This window comes from Haliotis asinina, chromosome 10 (assembly GCF_037392515.1).
Source record: "Haliotis asinina isolate JCU_RB_2024 chromosome 10, JCU_Hal_asi_v2, whole genome shotgun sequence".
NCBI lineage: Eukaryota > Metazoa > Mollusca > Gastropoda > Lepetellida > Haliotidae > Haliotis > Haliotis asinina.
In genome coordinates, this window is record NC_090289.1 from 33969219 (window position 1) to 33993957 (window position 24739).

The 24739-nt window shown below is 40.1% G+C and overlaps 2 protein-coding genes across 2 annotated transcripts in view; both read right to left on the minus strand.

The window, feature by feature from the left end:
- LOC137298333 (membrane-associated transporter protein-like) overlaps nt 1-14631 on the minus strand; it is a 50917-nt gene extending 36286 nt beyond the window's left edge. Inside the window, exon 1 of the mRNA XM_067830544.1 lies at nt 14601-14631. Coding sequence (XP_067686645.1) covers nt 14601-14629 — 29 coding nt within the window. The 5' untranslated portion in view covers nt 14630-14631. The remainder of the gene's footprint in view (nt 1-14600) is intronic.
- A 4787-nt stretch (nt 14632-19418) lies between these two features.
- LOC137298663 (uncharacterized) lies at nt 19419-23678 on the minus strand. The gene is made up of 5 exons (XM_067830947.1): nt 23637-23678; nt 21900-21995; nt 21430-21531; nt 19959-20082; nt 19419-19435 (listed from the first exon to the last, which is right to left on the minus strand). Exons 1-5 carry the CDS (start codon nt 23676-23678, stop codon nt 19419-19421), a joined length of 381 nt encoding a protein of 126 aa, XP_067687048.1.
- Nucleotides 23679-24739: the final 1061 nt, after the last annotated feature.

Sequence of the window (24739 nt, forward strand, 5' to 3'; positions counted from 1 at the left end):
TGAACATATGCTTTGACAACGCATTAGGGATGTACATCTCCAGTGTAACTCTCTTACTTTCAACAAAAAACACGCACGCACGCGCGCGCACACACACCCACTCTCTTTCACACACACTAATTCTTGATCCCAGTTGTGTGCGTCAGTAGATTAATAAATATTCCAAGAAGAATAAGCAGAAGAAAGAGGAGGGGAGGGGAATAAATGGACTGAAGAATATCAAATGTTGAAGAGCTGAATACTCTCAATGAAGTCAAAGACATACATTTTTTTGGAGTTAGACAAGGAATTCGGGGTATTTAATCACTTACACGAACAATCATATCAGACAATACACTAGTATTCCACTACCTCTGCTCTTCCTAAAACCGTCATATATGTTCAAGAGGGTGTGACTAACATGGAGGGTCTTCGTCATTCATTTGTTCGCTGAACCTCTCGCGAAGCATGCCTAGGTTCAAAACTAAAACAAACCATTCCACAATTTTGATACAACAGCCATGCAACTTTCACATAACCGATATTAATGTTGATTTTGTTAATATTTATGGTTCTGAACTGCTGCATTGTACAAAAACGAGTGTCAAAGAAGCTATCTGTCTGCGATCTGGCTGTCTGCCATTTCAATCAGCCCAGTTATGGTTTTTCAAGGGAATGTTCTATTTAGAGAGTTTCCTGAGTCAGTTATAAAACAACCTCAGATGCAGTTTCATCCTGTCCTCATTTGATATGATAAGATCAAATGGAAACATTGATATCACTGTCGACTTAGACTCATATGTATATGACACACACTGGCGACCTCGTCTCCGAAATGTCCAGGTTTCATCTCATTTACCAAGTTGCCCAAATTTTGTTTTTGGTGCCTTTGGTTTGGCACCCCCAAAACACATGTATTATTATAGTCCACTTGTACCGAGCTATTTCTGTTCACGGTAAATGCTCAAAGCGTACATAGAATTAAAACCATAGTCATTTGCGATGAAACTACTCACCAGGGTATGACAGTCTAAGATGATGAATTTTGAGACTTTGTTTATGTAGAGTTTTTCAAATATTCAATGAGTTCATTCCATGAATTGCAGCAGCATACTGGAAGGCTCTCTTCCCATAGCTAGAGCGGGATCACAAGTCGGTCGTAATGCTGTACTAGTGATGTATGGCTGAATCAGTTCAGATATGTAGTGCGGCGCTTGGCCAGTAAAACCTTTGAAAATGAACCACATAATTTTGAAGATTATTCTGTGCTTGATGGAGTGTTTGATAAGTACCGGAGTGATATGTTTTGATGGTTTGGTCCTGGTTACGATTCTGGCAGCTGCAGCCTCGATAGCTGAACTATGTCGTCTGCTACGAGTGAGTTGCAGTGGTCGACTCAGGATGTCACCAGTGAGATGACGAGGGTGAGATGACGAGAGCTTGTGGACAGGTATTTGCAAATGTTCCCAATGTTTCTTAAAATGTACAGGAAAGCGGAGCTGTTGATGGACGAGTCCAGGGAGAGGTCAGAGTCCACTGCAGTGATAAGATTTTTGACAGTGGAAGATACTGGAATGATGGCTAAAGATCAGAAATGAAAGCGTTTATGTTGGACGTGAAAAAGAAGGAAATCAGAACTTAGTTTGTGAATTACAGCAATTGAGAATAATAGCTATTGTGCAGCTGAACACCTTTTCGAAACCAAGCAGGTAGATATTTAAAGTCAGCTCTAGATTACTTCCTTTTCCGACCATCCGCCTAAGTATTTAGTCACCTGGCTCAAAAGCAGAATAGAGGTAAGAACATAAGTAAACGGCGGGCGTTCAAGACAATGGTCTACGTGAACGTGGAACGTGCTTATTTTTACCTGTGCATCAAAAAGGTTAGGTTGTTGTGAAAGATGTTTCTGTCCTCGTAACATTGTACGACACAATTTAAGCTGCAACAGCGATTGGGCCTCGTCTGATATCTATGCTTGGAAGAAGGCAAGTAATCTGAGAACAGACATATGGTGGAGATGTAAAAAACCCAAAGCATATATTTCAAGCATAGATCAATCTAAACATGCAACACACAAGATATCAACACACAAGATGTGACGCTAACAAAAAAGGTCTTTTAGGATTAATGCAAGAAGAAGAAGAGATATGCTGGAAATTGATCAGAGGTCTTCACTCAGAAGTTGGAGATCTGTCCACTCTCGTTTTATTGTGCTTTTGGCTTGTACCTCCCAAACTCTTCATTTCCATTGGAAAAACACCCGGATTGCTGCCAGGAACACAGGACTTATTACACACTGGGTAATGCAAACGTCTGCAGAGTTGATGCGGCAAGGAAGATTTTGAATTTGGCTATATAAGTATAAGCTTAGAGTATACCAATTCAAGGAGTTCATGTGTACATTTTAACACCAGTCACCATTTGCCACTGCGGTATTCTCAAGTTTCGACAGCCGTAATGCATAATGACCCTTCTTCTGTACCTTTTTTTTTTGCCCATGTGGGGAATATCCCTGAGGAATCATTCAACTCTTCTCACACTTTGACGTTAATAATAATGATATTAATGATAATAATTCGACTTGTGACGACACTTCATCTGTTATACTGACAAAGTTTCTCGAGTCTGGTCTGCTTTTATCATCTTAGTGTACATGTGGAAATACCAGAGTAATCATGGCACACGGTCATTTTAGCCTTATAGCTAAATAGAGAATACGTGGAATGTCTGCCCTATGTTACTGATGACGTTGCTTGGACACGATGCACAAACTTATGATGACCTCGGCGGCAAGATCACTGTGGCAAGATACGCCCAGCTTATGGTAGGGAGCATAATATTCTATGTATTCAACTCATTACATTACTGAGGGTGCGGGTTCGAATCCCCGATGGGACTCAACCAAAAACGTACTAGAATTTGTACTTTTCTAAGAAAGTGTAATCCAAAATATGACAAATGTTACATTTATATAATCATGTTAAATATGGCGTGGTGTGGATTAACATTGTGATTAAAGCATTTGGTTTTCACACAGCAGAACCAGGTTCGATTCCACACATGGATGCAAGGCGTGAAGTCCATTTCTGGTGTCCCCTGCCATGCTTCTGCTGAAATATTACTGAAAAACATACTCACTGACTTTAAATGGTCAATATATCAGACGTATTCAATACTGTAATTTTTTAAATATATAATTATGAATAGGTTTATACTTCGAAAATGTTGAAACCCTCTTCCGCTCCAAATCCGTGGTATGATATCATACCAGACTGTTCAGTATAGTTTGAACGTGACTGCGTGTTGAAATTTAAGACTAATAACTCATATTTTTCATCCATATTACCGCACATACATAAAGCCAACACGTGCGAGTTATAATCACTTTTAGTGCATGAAAGGTCGGGAACATAAAACCTCAAAAAAAACCAAAAGAATTTAAATTGATGCGCAAACTTAAAAATTAAAACATAATTTTATTAAAATTTAATAAAAAAAATTATTTAATAACTACTCTTTCTAACTTAAATATGAGTTTACTCAAACCTGAACGTAATTAAGTGGGTTATCTGATTGCTTCGAAGATACCTCAGTGGCTGGCAGCATGTCACTTTAACCTTTTGCAAATGAATAAATGTGATTCGCAATTATGAATACATGAGGAGCTTACGACCTCAGATTTTCGACGAGACAGGGCAGAGAGTAGAGACCTTTCTCGGTGAATATTTTGTACATTTCCTACATGTTATCGTTAAATATTATTGATCGGAGAGAAAACGCTATCAAATCAACCAGTTTCAAAAGTAAGCGCTTCGACCTGTCCATTTCGAGAAAAGTCACATAAGGAATGGTTGACGTCCAAGCTGGTGACTTATTTACAGTAGTTATTTTTTGTGAGGTTCTGTAAGTAAAAACAAACATAAAATGATTGAATGTGATAAACGGTTCACATAAACACCGCCCGTGTCACCTGAAGGTCGTTCGAAGCACTTCCAGTCCGGCTTTTGGGAGTTCATGGATTTGATAAATCATAGCTTCAAAGAATGTGTAGGAAGATCAAAAGTATCTGCTTTCGAATTTTAAAAATGTACAGCACAATTCATGTTGTGTTAATGTCACGAATCAGGCAAGGTACAAAACACAGAATATCAATTCTGATCAATGAGTTACAGGAATCGATGAGTATTAACCATGTATTTTCAGTGGTTGATAACCGCCCTGATTATTTTGCAAATTATTATGAGAATTTGTAACACATTCCACATATCCACATGTTGGGTGTAATTTAGGGGATGACTGTACAGTGTTTGACGAACTGGAACGTATACCGATGGGCATATAACCAGTGTGTAGGAAAAACTGGTTAGTCCTAACGACTTGCCATTAACATCGCCATTGTCAAATGACGTCACAGCAGGTGACGTCAAGTGCCATAAATCTTATTCCATGATCCATAAATCTTATTCCATGACGTCATAAATCTTATTCCATGACGCCATAAATCTTGTTCCATGATCTAAAGCTGCCTTCACAAGACAAACATGTTGTCAAACTCACGCCAAAGACAATTTGTCAAAGTTTCGTGTCATTTCAGCGCCATATCGTACGGTCACTGAGACTGGTCGTTTCTGAACAACACATGTCTGACAACACTGCACACGTCAAACTCGAGTCTGGCAACACCGCTAGGCACTTGCACTACTGAGCAGTAGCATCTTTACGGTTCTGATTCCGTGTTGGGATCCTCCTACTTGTGCTACGTGAAGTATCACGCTGGTCCGAGGCAGCTGGAACACTACCTCTACGAGACACTGACACAGTTGCTTACGCTGGTGTGTTGTTAGGTCGCTCACAATTCCATACCGTTTTCTTTCAGGACCACTCTCGCCTTCAGGGGTCGAACCTTGTCGTCAGATGTATGCAGTTTCAGAATCATTGGGCGTGGTATGTCAGAGTTGGGCGTTTAGCGCGAAGACGGTGGTCCCTGATGACGTCATATGACTGCCATGTTTTGAATGCAGCATTTTCATTTAAAACATTCAGAGCTGTTTCCTTACACTCTATGGATTTCTCATTTTCTCCCTCTGGTATGCCGTTGTTCCGCTGACTGTAAGCCTCAAGTTTGTCGAGTTCAACGTCAATTTTTTTATGAATGATCAAAAACAGACTTTACCTTTTCAGAAACCGCATCAGTATCTCTGTACGTAACGCCCTGCTTATGGGTAAGAGTGATCATGTCCGCATGCATATTACCAACTGATTTCTCAAGTTGGTTGTATTTGGTGTTTAGACTCGCTCTTTCAGTTTTCACGGCACTAATTTGAAAAGTCAGATCACATTTGACGTCACGTAACTCTTGTAGAATTGCTTCTTTAACTAAGCGGAGAGGGCCCGGGGTTACTTTCAATGTCGTTAGAACACATAAGAATGTGTTTAATGACCCAGGGGTAGAGACTAACCTCCTGTCAAACACTTTTCACGTGCGTGTAGTGCACTGTTTGACGACAAAGTCAGGTCACACTCCACTGAACTGACGTCACAAGACATACATAAAAAGGTTTCCTCTTTTGGTAGATATTGATTACAACACACATTTTCCAATTGTGAGTTAGTAAACAGCGAACCAGAGATCACAGTTCCTAAGACAATCATACACATAAACAATCGGTAGTGTAAATCTGTACCCGACACAAGTGGAAAGTACTCACTATATTGTGGTAGTGATACTTGGCACTACTCCACATTGTATGGTTTACCGTGAATGCGGGAGACACCCCATATATAATCAATTCACAAATACAATCCCTTAAATACTGGTTTAGGATTCTGATAATGATTGAAGTCGTCTACCAAAAACATCGTATATGATGGTTCATCTAGATACTATGGGTGAAATATTTTGGACATTACATATAAGAAATCTTCTGTTTTCTCATGGGTATGCACGGGTATGGATTAGCCAGGGTGTTGGGGATGTCTTTATGTTTTTAAAAGAATTTCATAATTGAGCGGTAAGTATGTTTTAAACAGGAATAGCATTTCACTCTAGAATGTAGCCCTCGTTATGAATTGTATAGAACATTTCAATCTCTAACACCTAAATTGTATTTATCTAAACTAACTTTTGACTGTAATAGAGCCATATTTGCCAAATATAGGACAGGCTTGTTGGACTTAATGGTACTTAGAGGCAGAAAAATTTAAATTCCTTCCATTTTAGTGGAATCGGGAAGTTAACTGACCTAGGGCTTCTGCAAATGACAATGCCCTGAAAAAAGTGTTATTTTAATAGTGATACACTCAAAGGTTTTGGTGAATCTGGTTTCAAATTTGCAACCGTCTTTGCAGATTATACGGTCGGAATGTTATAGCACTGACCAATCAGAAATCATCTTACATACTGAGCTGAATTAGAATTAAGCTTTGTTGAACATTCCATATGTGAAAATGAAACATCTTTACCACTCTAGTGAACGTTTAGATAGATTTTAAAAAAGCGTTCCAGGGCTATTTCTTGATCCTTCACCATGTGAATTCAATACATAAAGATAAAACATGTTTATTCAATAGAAGTTGTACGCTATTCCAGAGGGTAATGCGGTCAGATCACGCCTCGTTGTATCAGTGTCACCCGAGCCAATAGCGTAATGATAATAATGATAATAATTCACTTATATAGGGCGTAGTTTCCATCTGACGAGTTGCTCACTGGACGCTCTAATCAGAATCAGATTATCATTACCCCGGATAACTCAAGCTGCCTCTTAGGCGCTAGAAGGTTATAGTCACAGGACTCTATCTCACCGAGGCAAATTTGAACAAACTCACTTGCCTAAGGTGAAACCACATGTTTCCCATGTGCTTGGTTGTGGGGCAGGACCGAAGTCCTAACTCTCAGGAGTTAAACTGCCAAACACGATCACCCATCCAAGGACTGTCCGAGCTCGACGGTACTTAACTTCAACTGATGGTGACCTGAGCACTGCGCACAGGACCACTCGCCACTTCTCGCCACCACTCGCGTACAACGTATTCATCTTACTGATGAGTTATATGCATGAAATATCATCTTATAGTATTTTGAAGATCGCTTCTGTCTATGTAAAGAAGATGGCGTCTGCCTCCCGACTAGATTTTATAAGTTACCGAATCACATTCTGACAAGCTTAAAACTGCAAGAAAAATGGTTAATTATGTTTCAGTTGGGTGTACAAACGATTCGATGTATAAAATAGTTTAGATAAAGCAGTTAAAGTAGGTAAAATATGTGCGTGTATAGCGAACTTAAAAACAGCTAATCGGCCGGTTTTCAAACTCCTTGCATCGCGTGCGTCATATTATCGTTGTGAGGGATACAGCTTCTCGGCGGAGTTTGGCGGTTCCAATTGGAGTGGGTTATATTGTTTTCCAGCTGTCACGCTCCTGGGGAGGGTTGCCACGGAAACGTGATGAAGCGTCACCGAGCAATGAAATGTACGCCTTTAAAATGAAGGGGAAATAAAACGCAAAGCTCTGAAACGTTGTATAATAAAGGACTGAAAAGTTGTTATCCATACAAATCTGTCATTTATTCATGCTTGTCCATCTACTAGATGCCTTTCAAGAACTCCTTGAAACATCTTGATGTTTTGGGGTTTTTTTTGTTTGTTTGCTTGTCTGGTTTTTTTTCAAAATATGGGCCATGAAGAATCATGTACCTAACTTTCAATCATAAATTAAAAGAGAATTCGTCTTGGGGTTGTGACAATACATTCCAGGGGTTTCCCTGTATGATATCGGTATTTTCTAAATTCTATATAGTTGATGACATTAATGATATTCTATTGACTCTTTTTTTCTATCGAGTGTATAACTGAAGTTAATGTAAATCCTATATGTCACTTACGAATTTCAATAAGTAGCATTTTGATCTGAGAAACTCAGTATTTTTGTAAAATATCCTAGCCGTTAATCGTTTTTAAAGAAACTGAACGCTTCTAATTTTACAAAAAATACGTCAGTAAAATGTCCATTTATAGTTATATATATAGTTATATTCTTTCAAAAACAATATTCTTAAATACCTGAGTTTTATAAACAAAGTGTGTCCCAATCCTTTCACGAACGTTCACGTGATATTGTGTCATATGATGTTAACACCATTCTGCTAGCCATAACGAAAACAAACGAAAACCGAATAATTAGAATGAATCTAACTCATCTGCTCCCAACAATACAATTATCCTTTAGCTTGTTGTGTTATCAGCAGTATCTTGTTTTAAGTCCCTTGAGAAACAGTCTTATGTCCACCAAAACGCAATGGTTTGCAGCGGTTAGAGGGTTTCAGAAAAGAACAGTCTGTGAGTTGTCACAGGTTTGTTTACACTCTTTCATGTCGTTGCAGAGAAGATGTTGTCTTATCACAAACCTCCTCCCAGTAGAACGCCGCGTGAGGACCCAGATTTGTATCGCTGATCCTGAAAATAGTCTTGGGGAAAATGTGATCGATGAATAAATCAGATAATGGTGCCATCTCACCGTCAGCCCCAAGTTTATGGGGTTTTCTTCGTCGAGGTTGTGTTTTAAGTGATTAATCAATGGGGATAATTTGAGTAATGGAAATACTGTTATTGTAAGGGTATCAGGATATGTCCAGTGCATGCTTTAAGATTGACAACTGTCTGATAAGTAGATCAATGGACTGGCTAACGCAGTGTTTGAAGCAATAATTGACAGGCGGAATAACCAAATTGTCATTGAGTTGTCCGTGTGACGTCACCGCGAGTAATTAAGGTAGTTTTCATGCTTTGGGCTCGTATTAAGGAATACATGGACATTTTGGAATATTACAGATTGAATTTATTAATTCCTAGTTCGGGAGGGTCATTTTGTATTTGTGGTAGTTTGTGACAATTTGTGACTATAGTTAGTGTTTATGAACGTAGGAGCATCTGGATCTACACATGTGATTCTCTTCCGTAATTATGATTAAACTCAGCGCAGCGTGATGGAAGTTGTTTGTTGTCTTACACCCATTAATATGACAACTATATGGTTGCGGTCTGTAATTAATCATGAAATTTAATTGTAATAATTGTGTTGGAAAGAACAGTAGCTGGCGACACAAACATTTGTAAGATAATGGTAAGTATAAGCCACGCCTGGGACCTCGATCCCGTTAGTCCCCTCTGATGTCAAGATTCCTATTTTCCCCTGCCCGCATCATGGAGCTTCATTAAATTCATTAAAATATATTCATACATTTATAAACGTATTTACGTTTTCCATCAAAGAATTGCTATAATTCCGTGTTTGTTTGGTGGGCGAGAGCATCATACATGTACCTGCCGGTGTCCCTCAGTAAGGTAAGTTAATGATAGTGGGGGTTAGTAGCTGGTAGGGCACTTGGCTGTTGTTAACTCAGTGACATTTCAAATAGCCTCGTGGCGTTACGTAACGCCGGGTTCTATTCTCTACATGCGTACAACATCTGAAGCCATGGTGTCTGCACTCGTGATATCTTTGTAATATTGTTAAAAATCGGCGTAATGCCCTACACACTTATAGATAAATTCACTTAGAGCACCTAGAACACAGTTTATCTTCTTGACATGCATCATGGCATGGAATAAACCTCGGGTCTTTTGACTCAGCTGAATCGCTGTTCACAATAGCGTTCAATCTTACTCACTCGCAGAGAACTGCCAAACTGACGGTCAGTAACTATCACCAAACATAAACTGTCCACCACGATGAAATGGTCAAGATGATTTTCTTAAAGTAAGTCAGATATGACTCGTAACCAAGGCTTCGCTGTAGCATTCAAAGATAAAGGTGTACGTATCGATAACAGCCCTTCAAGAGACGAAAACCACAACCATGGTTAATTAGTCCCAGGTGTACGAGAAAAGTTAACTAAACATGAATCAAAACAACAGGAAGCAAAACTATCGCGTCTCCCCTGATGCACTCCACACGGAAGTCAATTAGAATCCGCCAATAACTACTTCTCAGAGCTATCGACATATTTAAATGGTTTCTTAAAAACATTTTCCGTCAGCAACGCCACTGGTCTTTCCTTTAAAGAATTCCAAAACAGTTGATTACGAAACGATTAGTAAAGGTAAAACCTGGACTTACTGGAGGAGCATTTAGTGCAAGGAGTTTAGAGATATTTTTGTAATTTTATGTACCAATAATGGCAACGTATAGAAAAACAATAACTATATGATATTTTGGCGAGACATATTTTTGTACCATTTTTGTACAGAACCGGTAAAATCTGGTCCCGGTTTCATTACAGATATGAATGAAACATATTTTTCCTGAATCGGAATGAAGACTTATTCTAAGATCCAAAGGGTTGTAGTGCCACAGGGACGTCTTCCACACGAGCTTGAATTACAATAAAGAGCTTCAAAATTGACACAAATTGCTGTCCCCTTCTCAGGTTCATCTTCTACAGATGGAGGTCTACAGTATATTAGGCACTGTAGCCTCTCGCTATCTGGATATAACGAGACACATTGTTAGCCAATTCAAGCGAACGACTCATAAGAAAAGTAAAAGAAACCAGGAATATGAAAACCTGTCCAATTTGTCCCCAGAAATGGAAGGTCTTGGTTCTGAATAGATCGTGTAATGACCAGGAATTGAACCCAAATGAAGCGTGTGAAATACATCACTTTCTGGATCGTCCTCATAAAGCCCACAGGCAGTTAGTTCCTTGGGGTCCTTAACGAACTGATCAAATAAATGCAGATGTACGCTTTCGTCTTTTTTCGGTGTTGATTAAGTCATATAGCTGTGTTGTTTTCTTCATAGCAGGTATGACAAATGTGTGAAATATTACTGCCTGTCCACTTTTCTTTTGTTTGTAATATTAATGCTACGTTGAAGGAACTCGCGTCATTATGAATCATTTTGTACTTTTGAGTAACTGACATTTTCTGAGATGAATACAGTAATGTGTCGGACCATAATGTGTCGGACCATGGGATTTAAACATTCATTTTTCCGGAAATCCTGGTCTTGAATAAATATGTAAGCGATCACAGAGCTTAAGATGGTAACAACAGTGAATATCATCGGGATATTGCGCATAAGCGCTGATTACCATTACAATGGTAGTATGGTGATGAATGAAATTGTATTGTCATTATAAAGTTATGTTATATCAACATTTTGCAAAACGTATTTCCCCTAACTTACAAGTAAGTTTATATCCGACGTTTTCATTTCCAGCAGCACCATCCCAACATTTCGGTGTACGATTCCAGGGTAATCGAACCCTATTTTGGTAAGGTCGTAGACAACCACATACCTTGTTAATTGTTTCCCATCATTCCATTTCCTGTTGGTAATCCCTAAGCCCAAACGTGACTTACATACTAAATCGATCGTATTTCAATTTGGACGTCTTCAGAATACCGTTAGTTCTAACAAGCTTGATAAGGCGTGGTAGGCAATTAGTTGACATGTGAATTGCAGAACAGAAGTAAACGTACATTCCTAAGAACACGCAAACAGAGTACTTTACATCCTGTATAGCATTGATTCTGTTCTACTTTATATACATCTTTCATTACTGTCTCAGTGGGATGCTAAACCTTCTCTTTATACGCATTGTCTGACAGGAGTGATGCGTCTGGACGATGAGTGGTTGATTTAGATCTATCAGTGAAGGGCATGTATCCTGATATCACGTCAAACAAAGTCTGTTAATGTTATTTACACACAGATTATATAGAAGAGTTCTGTTGTAAAGTCGATATGTCTATTTTGTCAACGTAAACACGTGTTATATCCCGGCTCAGTGTGGTTGTATGGTATTAGCGTTTAGTCGTTACAGAGTACTTATCGCAAGTGTGGAATGTTGGTTCGTCTGTCGAAATAGACGTTCAAAATCTATCTATTTATAGAAGTCATGGTTTCTTTGAAGATTTGTTAGCTCAAATCCAAGGTATCCTTGCCATTGTAGTGAATATAACAGCATGAAATTCTGATTATTTAATAAATTTACTGAGATTATTAAACACCTTGTCAATGGATGCCCTTCCTTGGAACAACCACACCATATCTGAAATAGCACAATGGCAAGGCGTGTTGTGTCTGTTACCGTCTTCGCCGTGCCTGCGGCTGTGCCCCATCTAAGGTGCAACCGTGAACATGTCCAGGGCTTCATGAAAAATTATGTTTTTAAACTTAGGAATAGGCCCATATACATCATTAGAGGAATCCCTGTCAACAAACCTGATCTTTTCCTTTTTGATAAAGACAACGACTGATTCGTGTTATTGAATTTTCTGTGCCTTTTGACAGCAACGTAATTGGCAAAATTCATGAAAACCATGGCCATGTGTCCACTTCGCCCTTGTAATGTGACGCTTGCGTCCGAAGTACACTGTCATCCCCATTGTTCTAGGTACCCTTGGTTTGGCACCGCCTGACCTGTCCTCCATTCTGAATAGACGAGAAGGCTGCAGTGTTGAGGAGCCGTAATATTCTCCACAAAGTACTTGGTGGATTCGATTACGCAGCGCATCCTGGGAGAAATCCCAGGCTGGGCTGAGTGTAGAGGGAACAAGGGTGATGATGAGCCGGACAAGCCTGACTGTAAACATCATAATAAGCCTCAACGCTTTGCCAAAACCAAACTCGTTAAACGATATTATTGGGTGTAAAGAGTGCAAATTGTGGTAAACATCATTGAGACTCAGTCCTGTAATAAGATTTGCTATTGACAAGACGAATACAATGTCCATCACAATCCCAACTGCGTACTTAGTGATATATAAAACCTTGTAGTTACACTTTTCAAAAAAAGAAACGCATAAGCTATTTTTAGAAACCTTTATTGTGTTAGACTAAGAGCAATTATTTCAGGTGAAAATTGACACGTCTATAGACAAAGTACTTGCCAACACAACTGTATCATGTGTCACAGTGTTTCGGTTCACTTGGTCCATAATGTGTGGGTGTGACACGGTTCGTACGAAGTCTCTCTTGCTTAATTCTTCCCCAATCTTCCCGGAAGATGATGGTCAGTTATGGAAGCGTTTGCGGCGTGATCTGACGTTGTCGTCGATCGTGTTGTTCCCACAGGTGATCTATCGGGTTAAGATCTGCTGAGAAGGCCATGGCAAGACATTGACGTTAAAACTGGCAAGGCACCGGACCATGACGCGTGCTGTATGTGACGTTGCGTTGTCATGCTGTAACACCTTCTGTCGGTCCATAATCGGAAGCATGTTACGTGCAAGGACTTCTCTGACGTACCTAATTGATGTGCCATTCCTCTGAACTACTACTAAATCAGATCTTTGTGTGTCGGATATCGCATCTCACACCATGACACCACCTACATCTGTCGATCTGTCGAATGCAATAAGGGGTAAATGTTCAATTCTCCAACGGTAAACATGCTGTCTTCCATATCACCAGTAAAGATGAAATCGCGATTCATCACTGCACCAGACTAGCCTCGCGTTTCTGATGTTCCAGGTCCGGACTCCACTACACCACCGCAAGCGATTGTGTGTGTAGTCTCTCAAAACAGGGGCGACAACTTCCCGGTCGAATCCACATGCAATCGATTCCTGACAGTCTCAGCAGCTTTGGCAAGGCGATGACGCAAGTGAACAACCCGGATGTAGCGATCCCGGGCGAGTTGTGGTACTCTGATGAACGTTGAAATGTTGGGCAACTGCAGACTGCACCTCCCCAGCCTATGACCGTGTTTCGATTAACGGCACTTAGTCGTGGCATGATGATTTACTCTTTTTCAAGCAAAGGTCAATGACAAAATTAAATAAAACGTTTGCCTTCTTTTAGAAAACGATACCACCGCTTACTTGGACGTGCATTTTACTTCACATGTTTTCATGGTGACGTTGTGGCGAATACTTTTTCAAACAAGGTCGAAAGTTTAAATTGGCGTTGAAGTTATTTACAATCATACAAAGATGACGTTTTTGGAAAGAAACAGTATATTTGTATCGTTTCTTCATCAGGTACATGACTCCAATGCTCTCAAAATCACCTATGCGTTTCTTTTTCGAAGAGAGTATATCTAGGTCATTAACTCAAAACACATGCAGGGTATGTACGTACCAGTACGTATATCACATATTGAATCGTCAATATGTTTATAATTTGCTTCTCTCTGTTTTGAGTCTATATGAATATCAACCATAGACAACAATCAAAACAGGTTCCACAAGGTATAAACAAACTGATCACCCAAAACCAGTAACAACAGCTGTTTGCGAATAACAAACATGATATGTGTGTCATCGTCAAAACCAAGATAAACAAGACAGCTCCAGGTAATATTTGTACGTGTTATCTGACACAAACATAGTCAAAACCTCAGTGCAACGAATACAAACCCACCCACATATCCTTGCAGTGTACATATGTGCCTATATCACTCAGAATAAAGTCCGGTCAGTGTATCCGTTGTAAAACTAGGTCGTTAGAGGTTTACACCCCTAGACCTGAAATCGTGCTTCAGTCATGATCAGTCAAACCGTTCTCTGTCAAGGTCAAGGGGTCGAGCAAAGATAACTAATCACTATAGGGATAGAACGGTGGATGTCCGTGATGTGTAAGACTGATTACAACAGGAAATTTTGGCTTACCCGTACAACGACTCTGCTAGTGGCCGCATGGTGATGTCTGGATTGTAACGCGATCATATGCATCTAGGTCACGGATACTAACGGGTGTTGTTATCTGAGCCATAAGGTGTTGTTGTCCGTAAATATTTGTACACAGATCTACATTGGTGGTAGACACATTGCAGCGTTGAGCACTCTTCGGGGGGTACTTCAGAGACGTTAACGTTGCGTTACTGAAGATTACAGTGGCGGGGAGAGTGAGTAATGTCTGAAGGCGCAAATATTTACGTCGCTAGCTTAGTGGACCGGACAAATAATATATGTAATATATACAGTATATGTTCGTTGTAGAAATCCAGCGTCTGAAAGTAAGTGACCGAGCGAGTATGGCGTTACGCCGCTTTTAGCAACATTCCTGCAATTTGAGGACACCAGGAAAGGGATTCATACATTTCCATCCATGTGGAGAATCGAACCCGTACTTCGTCCTGACAAACGAACCTCTTAATTCCAGCGCCTTCATCAGAGGGAACGCCGTACCATAACCCAATTGTTATGTTCCGTGACATTAGATTCAAGCAGTAAAAGCTGAGTGTTTTATACAATTCTGATCATAAAATATTCTTAAATGTCAATTTATAGAAGCTTCTGTGGCTTGTAAACGCTTAAAGTCCAATGATGGTGTTTGCGGAAAGGGCGATGCTTGCAAGCGCTTGCAAAAGTCAGTTTTGTCCTAAGAAAAAGGAATGTGTTCACCGAAAACGTTTTGAAGCTTGAACTCGACTAAATCATTAGCGATAGCATTGACTACTGAGCTACCCCGGAAAGGGTTATGCGGTAGCGTACTAGTTTGTGACAATAAATGGAGTAAAAAGTAATAGGAGAGACTGGAGACGAGCTATTGTGCGCTAGTGCTGTTTTGGCACAGGTAGTGATGTTTATTTCTTAATTTAACATATTGGCAAACTTGGCAAAAACACTTGGCGTCATCAATGGATGTCAGCGATCATGCGATATACATGACTTTTGACTTTTACATACATTGGAGTCGGCAGATTATCAAGACTGGCTGTTCGGGAACTGGTGATGTATATGTTTAGGTATTATAACTTGAACAGTCCTTTCCTTTCCTGCCTCCAGAAAAAAATCCCTGATGTAAGGACGAACTGTTTGAACTACTATAAACGAAATCCTTTAAATATACCGAAATATCACCGGAAATTAGCAGCTGTGCTAGTGCGTACACTTGTAAGATTACACAGGCAATAGTCATTCCTTATTCACGGCACCTGTAACAGGAATCTTATTCACCTTAGTTCGTGTGCCAGTGTTAAACACTTGGCGAGTTGGCCTTTCTGGCACAACAACCATCACACCATCTGCCAAACCTAAACAGCCCCAAGAAGCCCTCAGCATTCGCAGTGTTTAACAGCCGTTAACAGCCGACTTGACAATTTCAGGCTATCGACCCACAGTGTGCAGCAGAAATCGCTTGCAATAAGAGTTTCAAGAATGCCTAGAACAATCTTTTGGAGGTCTTTAAATGTCGTGCATCGTATTACATGGCTTCGTCACAAGGAAACAGATTGTTGGGGGAACAATACTGTCTTCGTTGGAGTGGAGATCTTATCGATTCCAGCTATACTTGTAGGAGCAATTGACGCAGCAATTTGTCCATGCCCCACTCTGTATGACGTTATGCCAGGTTATTTCGGGGGAACAAGTGTGAATTATTAACTAAACCAAATCCGAACACAAATGTTGGAACACGCAAGTGGCCTCATTAGGCGATAGAGAAACTCTTTGCTTAATCTTACTTGTACTTGTGTTTTTAATTATTTGTTACAGATGGAATCTATTTGTTGACACGACAAAAATGGGTTCTACTTCATGCACTGATTTTTTAGTTGTGATATTGAGATTCTTTGACAAAACGGTAGCAATTTGTTTTTTATGAGTGAGTGTATATTTTATTGTGCACAATACCCGAGAAGGTGCAGGTTAGAACTGGTGTCCAGCAAATCTTGTATGTCGTATCAGGATCGGGTGGTCAGGCTTGCTGACTTGGTTGACACATGTGATCGTATCCCAATTGCGCACACCAGTGCTCGTGATGTTGATCACTGGACTGTATGATACACACTCGATTATTCACAGACTGTCACCATATAGCTGAAATGTTGTTGGGTGCGCCGTTAAACAACATACAATGATAATAGAATAAGATAAAAAACGACTAAAAATAAAACAAAACAAACATGCATACAAACAAATAATGCTGTGTTGCTGTCCAGGTTGATGATGCACTTTGCTACATGTAATAATACATAATTAACCGAGCAAGACTCTACAGGGCACAAGAGACACAATGGTGACTGGGACGCTGAAAACAAGATTTTGCACTATGTGTTCGCTTTGGTTAAACATGTTCTGAACTATATAAGGAGCACATACACCGTCAGTCTCCATAAAGAACGTTTCACGCCAGACGTCGTACGGCGGTGCACCTCCCATACGGCGATTCGGCTCTTGACCATCTAGTTACGCTGACCAGACAATACATTCACAAGAAAATACATCTACAGATTTTGTAAAAACTGACATCAATGTTGATATCAGCAATACGATTTTTCAGTCCAAAAGAACAAACCTTGCAAATTTTTGCATTTGTGTACCATTCCTGTTGTCCGAGAACACATGCCTATAATTATGTTGTTTATATTTGTTATGAACTGTCGCAAACTTATTTGTAAATCCGGGAAACATTTCAGCTATGCTCTCATCACATCCAGGAAAGATGTTTTGGGGGTATTCCCACTTGTCCAGTACCTATCAAAGGTTCAAATGTTCTAAAGACAATAACCCAGCAATATCACAGCGGAGAACACAAAAAATGACTTTCACACACTGTTCATGGGGAATCGAACCTGGGTCTTTAGCGTGGCGAAAGGACGCATTAACCACTAGGCTATTCCTTTGACCCTTACCATTCATACCTAAATTTCAGCCTTCAAACGTATCACTGCTACTCCCCAGCAAAACACAACAGCTCAAGAAGACAACAAATGTACATGAAGTAATGTGGCGGTGGAATAGTCAAGTGGTTAAAGTGGTCGCTTGTCACGTCACGCCGGTTCGATTCTGCACAAGGTACAGTATGTGAAGCATATTTCTGGTATCATGTCTGGTATATTGATAGAATATAGCTAAACGTTTCGAAAAAACAAACTCACTCACTCACTATGAAATAATGAATACCTGTTAGTTACAGCAAGAACATTACATGTACTAATCGCCAATAGAAACGTTATCCCCCTACCCTTTTCTTCTGATCTGCATCAGTGAAAACAAGTAAAACATGTTTTTCATATTGTGAAAAAGTGTTTAGGAACATCTAATATTATCTCTGGTAATAGTTTTCCATTTTCTGCTTACTCACAGCAATACCTATCGTCAAAACGTGGCAATATTCAGTTGAGGATTCTGCAGCGTACACAGGGAGGATTAAATGCATGATATGGTACACAAGTACGAGCAATATGTCACGATTAACAGCTGCAAAGACAGAAAGAACCATTGGAATGGTCAGAGGGAGTCGACATTCCCAACATCCTCGGATGCCACCGTTTCACTTATAACAGTTATTCAGACAGATTGGGGTCTACAGACCGAAACATGGGCGCCCTCGCATCGCAACGCCAGCTGAAAATAGGTACCAGGGAGGGTAACGTGGTCTTGGTTTTTGTTTTTTTGTTTTGTTTGGTTGGTTGGTTGGTTTTTTTGTTTTGTTGTTTTTTTGTTTCTGTTTATTGTTTTTTGTTGGTTTTCTTTTTTTCTTTTGTTTTTTTTTGGGTTTTCTTTTTGTTTGTTTTGTTTTGTTGTTGTTGTTTTTTTTGGTTTTTTGGGGGGTGGGGTTTTTTGGGGTGGAGGGGGGGGTTGGGTTTTTTGTTTGTTTAGTGTATTTCTGTTCACTCACTGCACTGGTGGTCCTCACTATCTGTGGTTTCATTCTTGATGATATAAATATCACAGCTTCATTTGACCTGGCATTTGATATCCAGTTATACTCTCACCTGATATTATAATATTACACATGACATTGTAATGATCGCCTGCAATAACAACCCACTATATGCGCATTTGTATTTTAATGATCGTGAGCTTTATATGTCAAGTAAGTTCTTCGAATGGCGGGCTGTAGTACGTGAGATGTTCATTACGACATACACCGATCACGTTACGTCATCTGGACAGTAGACTACGTTCTGTGGAGTTTATCTGTAACGTGGACAGGGGCCACCAGAAATGGTATTCATGTAGGGAATCGAACCTGGCGTGACGAGTTAACGCTGAACCCACTATCCTGTCCCACTGGCCGGAAATATCGTTACCAGATAGATCAGGTGATCCGTCTCGTTGACGGCGGTATTGATCGTTGCTCTTAATATCAATCACTTGATGTCCTGGTGTAGATTCGACCGTATTATTGCAATAATACTGGAATACTTGGTTGGCGAATCCCAATTTCGTAAACCGGTGCTCAGTATGTCGATCACTGGATTGCCTGGTCAGTTAGTCAGGAAACGCCGTCACGCAGCTTGACTGCTGCCGACAGGGGCTTAAGATCAAGCATCATTTAAAGTCAGAATAGGGACACAACGTTTGATAATTACTTCAACCCAACTGCAACCCGACCTATTTGAGATGAATGTTCAAGTATGCACAAGGCGACGCGGTAATCTGATTAATTGTCAGTTCTTGATCCGACGAAGTACTAATCAAAATGACTATATTGTGTTTATTGACAGCTGTACAGAGACCTCAGTCCAATGTTCGCCATTATGACCTGATTACATCTGAAACAGAACAGATTAGGAATAGATTTTATATGTGGCGTTATATATTCGACAACATATCTGTTGCAAATTGGTACTGTTGTCAAACACGCAAACAACGACTGGTCAATAACGCCACGCGTACTGGTCAAAACACATAGCACCTCACCGCTTAGTCTCAGGTCTTCAGAGTGTGTTTTATCCATTGAAGCAACAATGAATAATCAGCAATGCAATGCATCAAATGATACTGAATCCTATCACGTGGTCAAAAAAGAATGGATGTACCAACATTTCTCTTAGTTTCCTTATCCTCAGATATTTGACATCCATAAAAGTGAGATGGGCTCAAGGTATCATTCCAGTTCCACTCGATAACGACCTTTTCTAGAATCAAACCGTGCTCGCAGACGTCGTGAGTGAGTACAGTTTCACGCCGCCTATATCACTATTCCAGCAATATCACGGCGGCACAGCAGAAATGGGGAGCGGTTTATACCTCGTTCACTTCAAAGCATTCACTCTCTCGCGGAGATACTCTTACCGTTGATGTCAAAAGTAGTACTCTGATGACATTTCGACTTGATGCCATGGCTGAGACGACCAAATTCATGAATGGCTACCACGGGAAAGTGTTTCGCAGACTTCAGTGCTCCGATCAGAACGTGCTGTAAAGGAGAAGATCTTCAGTCAGAATTCAGTGCCACAGATTCTTCAAACACGTAACAATACCCTCTGACGCGACTTGTGAAATTTTGTTACAAAAGACACAAAACAATTCCCTGTAACGTCAGATTCGTCAACGTCGGCATAAGCTCCTCCCAGAGACCTTCATTTCTGTAGGCATTACAATAGCATAAGCCCAGCGATGTTGAGAGTTTTCAATATTTGTGAATCTAATATAGCCTACGACAGCGTGCAAAACACCACTTTCGTTTTTAATATATTTCAAATTCGTTTTCCAGTATAGTTTATGGGGGCTAAATGAATTATGAGATAATTTGCATGTATTTCGTGTCGGTATTTCGGTGTCAGACCAGAATATAAGTGGGAACTTTTAACGCTCGTGTTTAACTGATTACAGAAATTGGAATTTATGTCCAGAAATTACAAGACAGGATACGGCATGACCTTTCGCATAGTACTAATTGTGTACATTATGTATGAATGTTTGCATTTTGGAAACGTACACTGTCATGGATTTGACCTGGGTTAGAATAGCAACCCATGCTTCCTTCAGCAACCCATGCTTGCTCGTCGTAAAAGGCGACTCACGGGGTCGGATGGTCAGACTGGCTGACTTGGTTGACGCATGTCATCGGTTCCCAATTGCGCAGATCGATGCTTATGCTGTTTATCAGTGGACTGTCTGGTCCTGACTCGATTATTTACAGACTGCCACCATGTAGCTGGAATATTGCTGAATGTGGCGTAAAGGTCAACTCACTCACTCACTCACTGTCAGGGATATAATGTGTAATACACATGTTTTCTGCGGGATATTTTGTTTCACCATTTATGACAGTTTCGTGCCCATAATGTGGGATTCGAACTCTGTCCGAGCGAACGTGTTGTCGACATGACTCAACACGTATGGCACAAGGTGTTCACACCATGCCCAGTCGGTTTCCGTAGGCGCTGTGTGTGTGTGGTTCACGTAATATGTAACGGAGGGAGAGTGAGTATAGTTATACGCCGCTTATAACAATATTGCAGCAACACCACGACGACAGACTCCAGAAAAGGCTTCACACATTGTAGCCATGTGGGGAATGGAACCCGCGCTAAATTTTTAACCACTAGGCTACCCCACAGCCTGTGGTTTACACGTAATAGTAGTAGTAGTAGTAGTAGTAGTAGTAGTAGTAGTCATGGTTGTAATGGTCGTCGTAGTATTAGCTGCTGCAGTAACAGTAGTGGTAGAAGTTGTTGTAGTAGTGGAAGTAATCATGATTGTCGTCGTCGTCGTCGTAGTAGTAGTAGTAGTTGTTGTTGTAGTAGTAGTAGTAGCCTACATCCATGTCGTCCACACCGCCTGGGTTACCCGCAGCAAGCTCTTCCTGGACAGTCAGATGGTACAAGTAGCACCCGGACTTGGTGATGACAGCCACCACATCCTGCAACACAAGACATACAGTTGATTCAAACAGATGACGTACACTTAACTACATACAACTGTTATATACAGTTGATATATACAACGGAAGTCAATAGTGAAGGAGTTAGTTTTACACTGCTTTTAGCAATATTTCAGCAATATCACGGCGGGGGGACACCAGAAATGGGCTTCACTCATTGAACCCATGTGGGGCGGAAGACATGAACATGGCCACAAATACTGATATAGATATACGCAAGCTGATAATCAACGCCACACACAAAGCTGAAAATGTACACCTTGCTGTCAGGAAAACTGCTTGTTAGCCTGACTGGAACAGTGACGCCATTATGGAAATTTAAACAATCATCATGAAAGAATGCCCACATTTCTCGTGTCCAGACTGAACGTGGGGTTACTAGTGTCCGGCACATGCACTTGAAAATCGGGGTCAGTCTGTCGTAGAGACACCTCCGCACCAACCTGGAACACACAGATGTATGCACCTGAGCATTGATGAAGCTTATTATTATAAGTATGAATACCCTACATTTTGTATATGCTTTGAAAACCACATTCTATGTATTAAAATGTAATCTGCAACACATTTTCGCCTGATTAGAACAAAGACAAAAATAGAATTGATACATGGATCACTTTACTTGCCGTCTGAGAGGAATACACGAAAACATGAATACCAGTATTGTCGGAAAGTATTGTCACCACAATTGCATCGCCAATCTGAGAGCCACAGATAAGTAAGTATTGCTGTGATTGTCTTATAGATGTGGAAGCCTGTAGTTCCTCTGTAGGTTCGATATTTGGTGCGAGTTGGTCCTACACGTTCAGTGATACTTGTTGAAAACCACAAGGTGAGATGAACGAATGTTTCATTTCCATTTAAGTTCATGGGCCTAAATCCGGGATATTTTTAATTCGCCATTTCGATGGGTCAGACACTGACGCGAGAAACATATACAGGAATTCCTCAGTCATGGCCCTATCTTCCTCAATTCTACGACAGTGTTCTACAATGTATTTGCATTCCGTTCTCTTCAACACATTCAATGTTTTATTAATGTACCATATAATTTATCTCGCATGTGGGGTCAGCTTGATTAGACAGAATTATTTTACCGTTGAGTTATTTGATTCCATCTCAAAACGAGATTATGGTAGGGAATAATTACTATACGGTATGTCATAATGAAATGGGAATGCAAAATATCTGATTTATATGAGCCGTCCATAGAGAAGTGATACACTGTGCGTATGTGAAGACATCTTTGAGAAAATGGACGTTCGTTTAATACTTGTAATACCTTTTAATCATCCCTGTTCACCCTATTTTTAACGATGTTAGTACACAGTGAAGCCCGTGAAAAGTAGTACTGGTGTCTGAAACTCGGAAACTCACAAAAGGCGACAAAAGAAATCGAATGGTCTGACTTGGCGATGACTGTTATGGATACATTATCACCACGATTACGTATTTTGAGTGGATCAACCACATCTTATATGTTGTAGCAAGTGTAATGTTTGTAAGTCGCTTTAATTATGTCCACACAAAGAGAATCATACATAAATTGATATACGTCATTGAACTTCAGTACTGTGAAAATCTCACCCGAATGGTTAAAATAAACCTAAGCTGACGAAAGCTGAAACTCTGTCCTTAACGCAAGAGGTACTTAAGACTATTCGATCTTAGCTCTGAGACTATCGTAAGGCATTGTTAAGGTATGGGAAAAACACATCAAAAGAGAAAAAACGTCTGAATCGACTGAAAATAACATCTAGGAATGCGTCACAGACCTGTGCATGCATACAGGGAGGCAAATCTAGGGCTACATATTGAATATACATATGTTCGACTGGCATCATAATTGCATAAGTCTATGACGTAAAGATTTACAGTTTGAATGAAAATGTCTGAAAACTTATAAATGACACACTGGCGTCCTCTAGACTTGCCTCTGTAAGATATTGGACTACTGTTCATCCAAGGGCTCAGTATTCAATACAACATCGGAGCAAGACTACACAATGTAAGCTGTCATCTAAATTTATGAAAACCCGTACCGAAAAGATATTACTCAAGATACCAAAAGAATATTTACTTACCGAGATTGCACAGAGAATAAAAAATGATATTACAGACGTCATGCTTGTATAACTCTCGACTACAAAGTGAACGACCTGATATCTTATCTTTTGTAGACGTCGAGGATCACCAGCTGCTGGTTCCAACTATTTCTAAGAATCACTTATTGTGTGGTGCATGACGACATGGGAGGTGACCATATGGACAGCACGTAAGTCCTAGAAGGTACATTGTAACGTTGTCACTATGGTTAATTTTGGCACCTTTTGCCTGTTTTTGTGAGGGCGACAACGTGATATTCCATGGCAGGGTTCCACAGCACGCCGATATGGTGATATCAAAGGTGTTATGAAGGAATGGTTCAGTTGATTCTTACATGTTACAGATTAATCCCCCTCCCGCGACGTCGACAAATATTCAAGCAGGTCCTGACTTTTGAGCCAAAAATTCACACCTAAGAGCAATCGAACATATTCCTTTGGTGATGATTACCAGAGCATCTTATACCGTTTGGTCAACATCATGGTGGATCAGGGTTAGGTGCACAGCATACAATGCTTGAGTTAGGTTTTCAAAACCGTCTCATTTGGGATATGGAGGATAATTCTAAATTTTATTTGGTTCTGTGTTTGTTCTGGGGAACAGTTGATTTGGCCGTGCGTGTTTGTGACACCTAAGGGTTGAACAAGCCTACCTCTTGCAAAGTCATGGTGTCATTACTTTTCTACAGTGATCCATAGGACATTGTTATCACACAGTCAGAATCTTACAACGGATTTGGTGATATCTTGTGATCATGAAACTGTTTTGTCGCTGTGTTTGTTTTGATGAAAATGTCCGTGTACGGGAGAATATGTTTATAAGAATGGACAAGTAAATGTACATAAACATACCTCGTGTTATGTACCTCCTGACTATCTGACATTTTTATTTAATCTGGCAATTTAGCAGTCAAAATGACTGTTCTCATTTTTGCTATCATGTTATCATTTGTCATTTTTGTTTCTTTATCTCGAATGTCATTGTGTCATTTTAATCATGTGAAAGCAAGGTACTGATATTTTTAATCCTGGTGCACGATCACTACGAAACGCAACGTGACGGAGGCCACTAACCATGTGGG